This window comes from Vigna unguiculata, chromosome 8 (genome assembly GCF_004118075.2).
Source record: "Vigna unguiculata cultivar IT97K-499-35 chromosome 8, ASM411807v1, whole genome shotgun sequence".
Classification (NCBI taxonomy): Eukaryota; Viridiplantae; Streptophyta; class Magnoliopsida; order Fabales; family Fabaceae; genus Vigna; species Vigna unguiculata.
This window is the reverse complement of record NC_040286.1, coordinates 34,033,374-34,035,812: the sequence shown is the minus strand read 5'-3', so window position 1 is coordinate 34,035,812 and position 2,439 is coordinate 34,033,374. Positions and strand designations below refer to the sequence as shown.

The 2,439-nt window shown below is 32.6% G+C and overlaps 1 protein-coding gene across 1 annotated transcript; it reads right to left on the bottom strand.

Annotated features, from left to right (window-relative positions):
• Positions 1-1,209: 1,209 nt before the first annotated feature.
• On the bottom strand, positions 1,210-1,894 carry LOC114195349 (heavy metal-associated isoprenylated plant protein 47-like). Its single transcript, XM_028085779.1, has 3 exons — positions 1,817-1,894; positions 1,649-1,724; positions 1,210-1,552 (listed from the first exon to the last, which is right to left on the bottom strand). The coding sequence occupies exons 1-3, from the start codon at positions 1,820-1,822 to the stop codon at positions 1,260-1,262; spliced, it is 375 nt and encodes a 124-aa protein (XP_027941580.1). The 5' UTR covers positions 1,823-1,894; the 3' UTR covers positions 1,210-1,259.
• Positions 1,895-2,439: the final 545 nt, after the last annotated feature.

Genomic DNA, 2,439 nt, shown 5'->3' with positions numbered 1-2,439 from the left:
AAAAGGGTGTATGAAATAAACAAATAAAGTAAATATCCCAACATATTTGGGATAAACTACCTTCACTGTGCAGAATTTTAGGAAGATAGTGGGAACGAAACGCGAGTTGGTTGGCAAAGAAAGTGAAAAATAAATAACTGTTTTTTGTTGAAAAAGGAGATATACGCGGGGGAGAGAGCAAGAGGGGGAGAACATTTTTGACGATAGAAAAAATTACTGTTTTGATTTGACCACACTCCCAGACCGGAACAGGTTGACTTGGCCCTAGCTGAGCCAAATTTTTAGGCAATTGACTCTGAAAAAAATTCAACCGATATTGGCCAAGTTGACTCAAAATGAAATTCGTCCAAATTGATCTTGGTAGAAATTCGGTCGATTCAGCTCTTACCGAAATTTGGTCAGATTTGATACTAGATTTGACTAAATTAATTCTGACCGAAATTTTGATTGAATTGATTTCAACCAAAATTACTGGGTCATGTGAACTGCATTTTTGCCATGTTTGAATTTTTTCAATAGGATTTTTTAAATCTCTATACTTTTTTAGCTTCAACTCACGTGGGTCGGAGCCCTGCGTTATCGTGGGATGATCCAAATTAACATCTCTAGGTGTAGGTAAGTGATGAACATGAAAGAGATGCAGAGATATTCTATTTTTTCATTATAAATTTAATGAGGGTAGTATAGGGTTTATGGACATTACGGGGTGCAAGATTTATAAACGGATATGCAGGAAGAAACAGCCACTTGTACCAGTTTCAATTTCTTTCCCAGTTTTTCGGGGGCCAACGAAGACATGGATTCTTTTTGGGCCTCCGGAGTGGAAAGCAACCCACTATGAAAAAGGAAAATGAACAGAGAATTGTCATTCCCATCCCCGTTTATTAAGTACCCCCAAACTTTCTAATGATTGTTCCTTACAAAAATGGTCAATCACATTATTATATCTCCTTAACATTGGAAATTGAGATACACGATCAAAGTTTACTTTTCTCAAGATGCACAAAAAAACTTTTAACACAGGTATATCTCATTTTAAGATTTATATTTTGTTTTTTCACTTTGGCATTGAAGCAAGTTTATGACAGTTTTTGAAAAACAAGTTTTATATAAATTTTATAAGATATATTTACTTTCAATTTTTCTTTTGTTTTTAATACAAATGTGAAACTATATTTTAATTTCAAACAAAATTAAGTGCAAATCATGAAGAACTTGTTTCAACTCATGGATATTTTGGTTGCACCATTTGATGGAAATTAGAGAATGGAGCAACCATTGGGGTATGGATCATAATCCATTACATATAAATGAGTAGGTGGAGGAAAATTTGAATAACAATAAGTTATTGGAAAATTTTCTGCAGTTGTTTCATCTTTGTGTTCCCCTCCAGCATCACCATCATTGGAAGCTTTTGCTTCTGTCACACTCATAAGAGTTGCATAGTTGAACTTCTTTCTGAATTTATTAGTCAAGCAAACAGAATCAATTGCATCTCCAGTCACCACCACTTGATCTCTGTCTTCACCCTCTAATGCCACTGAATGCACACCTACAGTTATGAATGAGAAAAAAAAAAAGCTACCCTTTACATTTTGAATCAAATCACAAACAGTTATGATGCAAAAGAAAAGTGGCATGCATGCACCTTGAGAGGCTGCAGCAATTTTCATTGCCTTGCTTCTGCATTTGTCATTCTCCATGTGCACTTGGATAACTATTTTCTGCATAATTCAATCAGTAAAGTGAAGAGCTTAATATATATCGAACCCAATACAAGACGTAATTAATTACTAATCAATACAAGTAACCTCACCTTCATGTTTGAGAACTGAAAACAGAACACAGCTTTAGCTTTCGTTTCGGGAAGAAGAAGCTTACGGGGTCAGAGTATCTATCGGTCTATATATATATATATATATATATATATATATATATATATATATATATATATATATATATATATATATATATATATATATATATATATATATATATATATATATAACATCATTGGACAGGTTACCTCTGGATTTTTTACTATAATAATTGTAAAAGTGTTAAAAAAAATATATGTTATTACTGAGTATTTCGAGAGAGGATCACATAAGAGATTTAATGTCAATGAAACATAAGTTCAACTCATATATAAGAGATTGACATCATCTATAATTCAAAATCTTAAGATAAGAGGAAGATTTAACCTTGATGAGACATGAACCCAACCCACACATAAAAGATTGATACCACCTCTAACCCAAAAACTTAAGATAATTAGTTTATGAATTTTCATTCTTATACGTAGTCAAAATGAGTTAGAACTTGCGAATAAATCCGACTTACCACGAGTTCAGGTTGGGTTAAAATTTTTTTACAAATTTCAATAAAAATTAATTTCTGACCCGACCTATATATTTATACGGCCTCAATTTTTCCGCT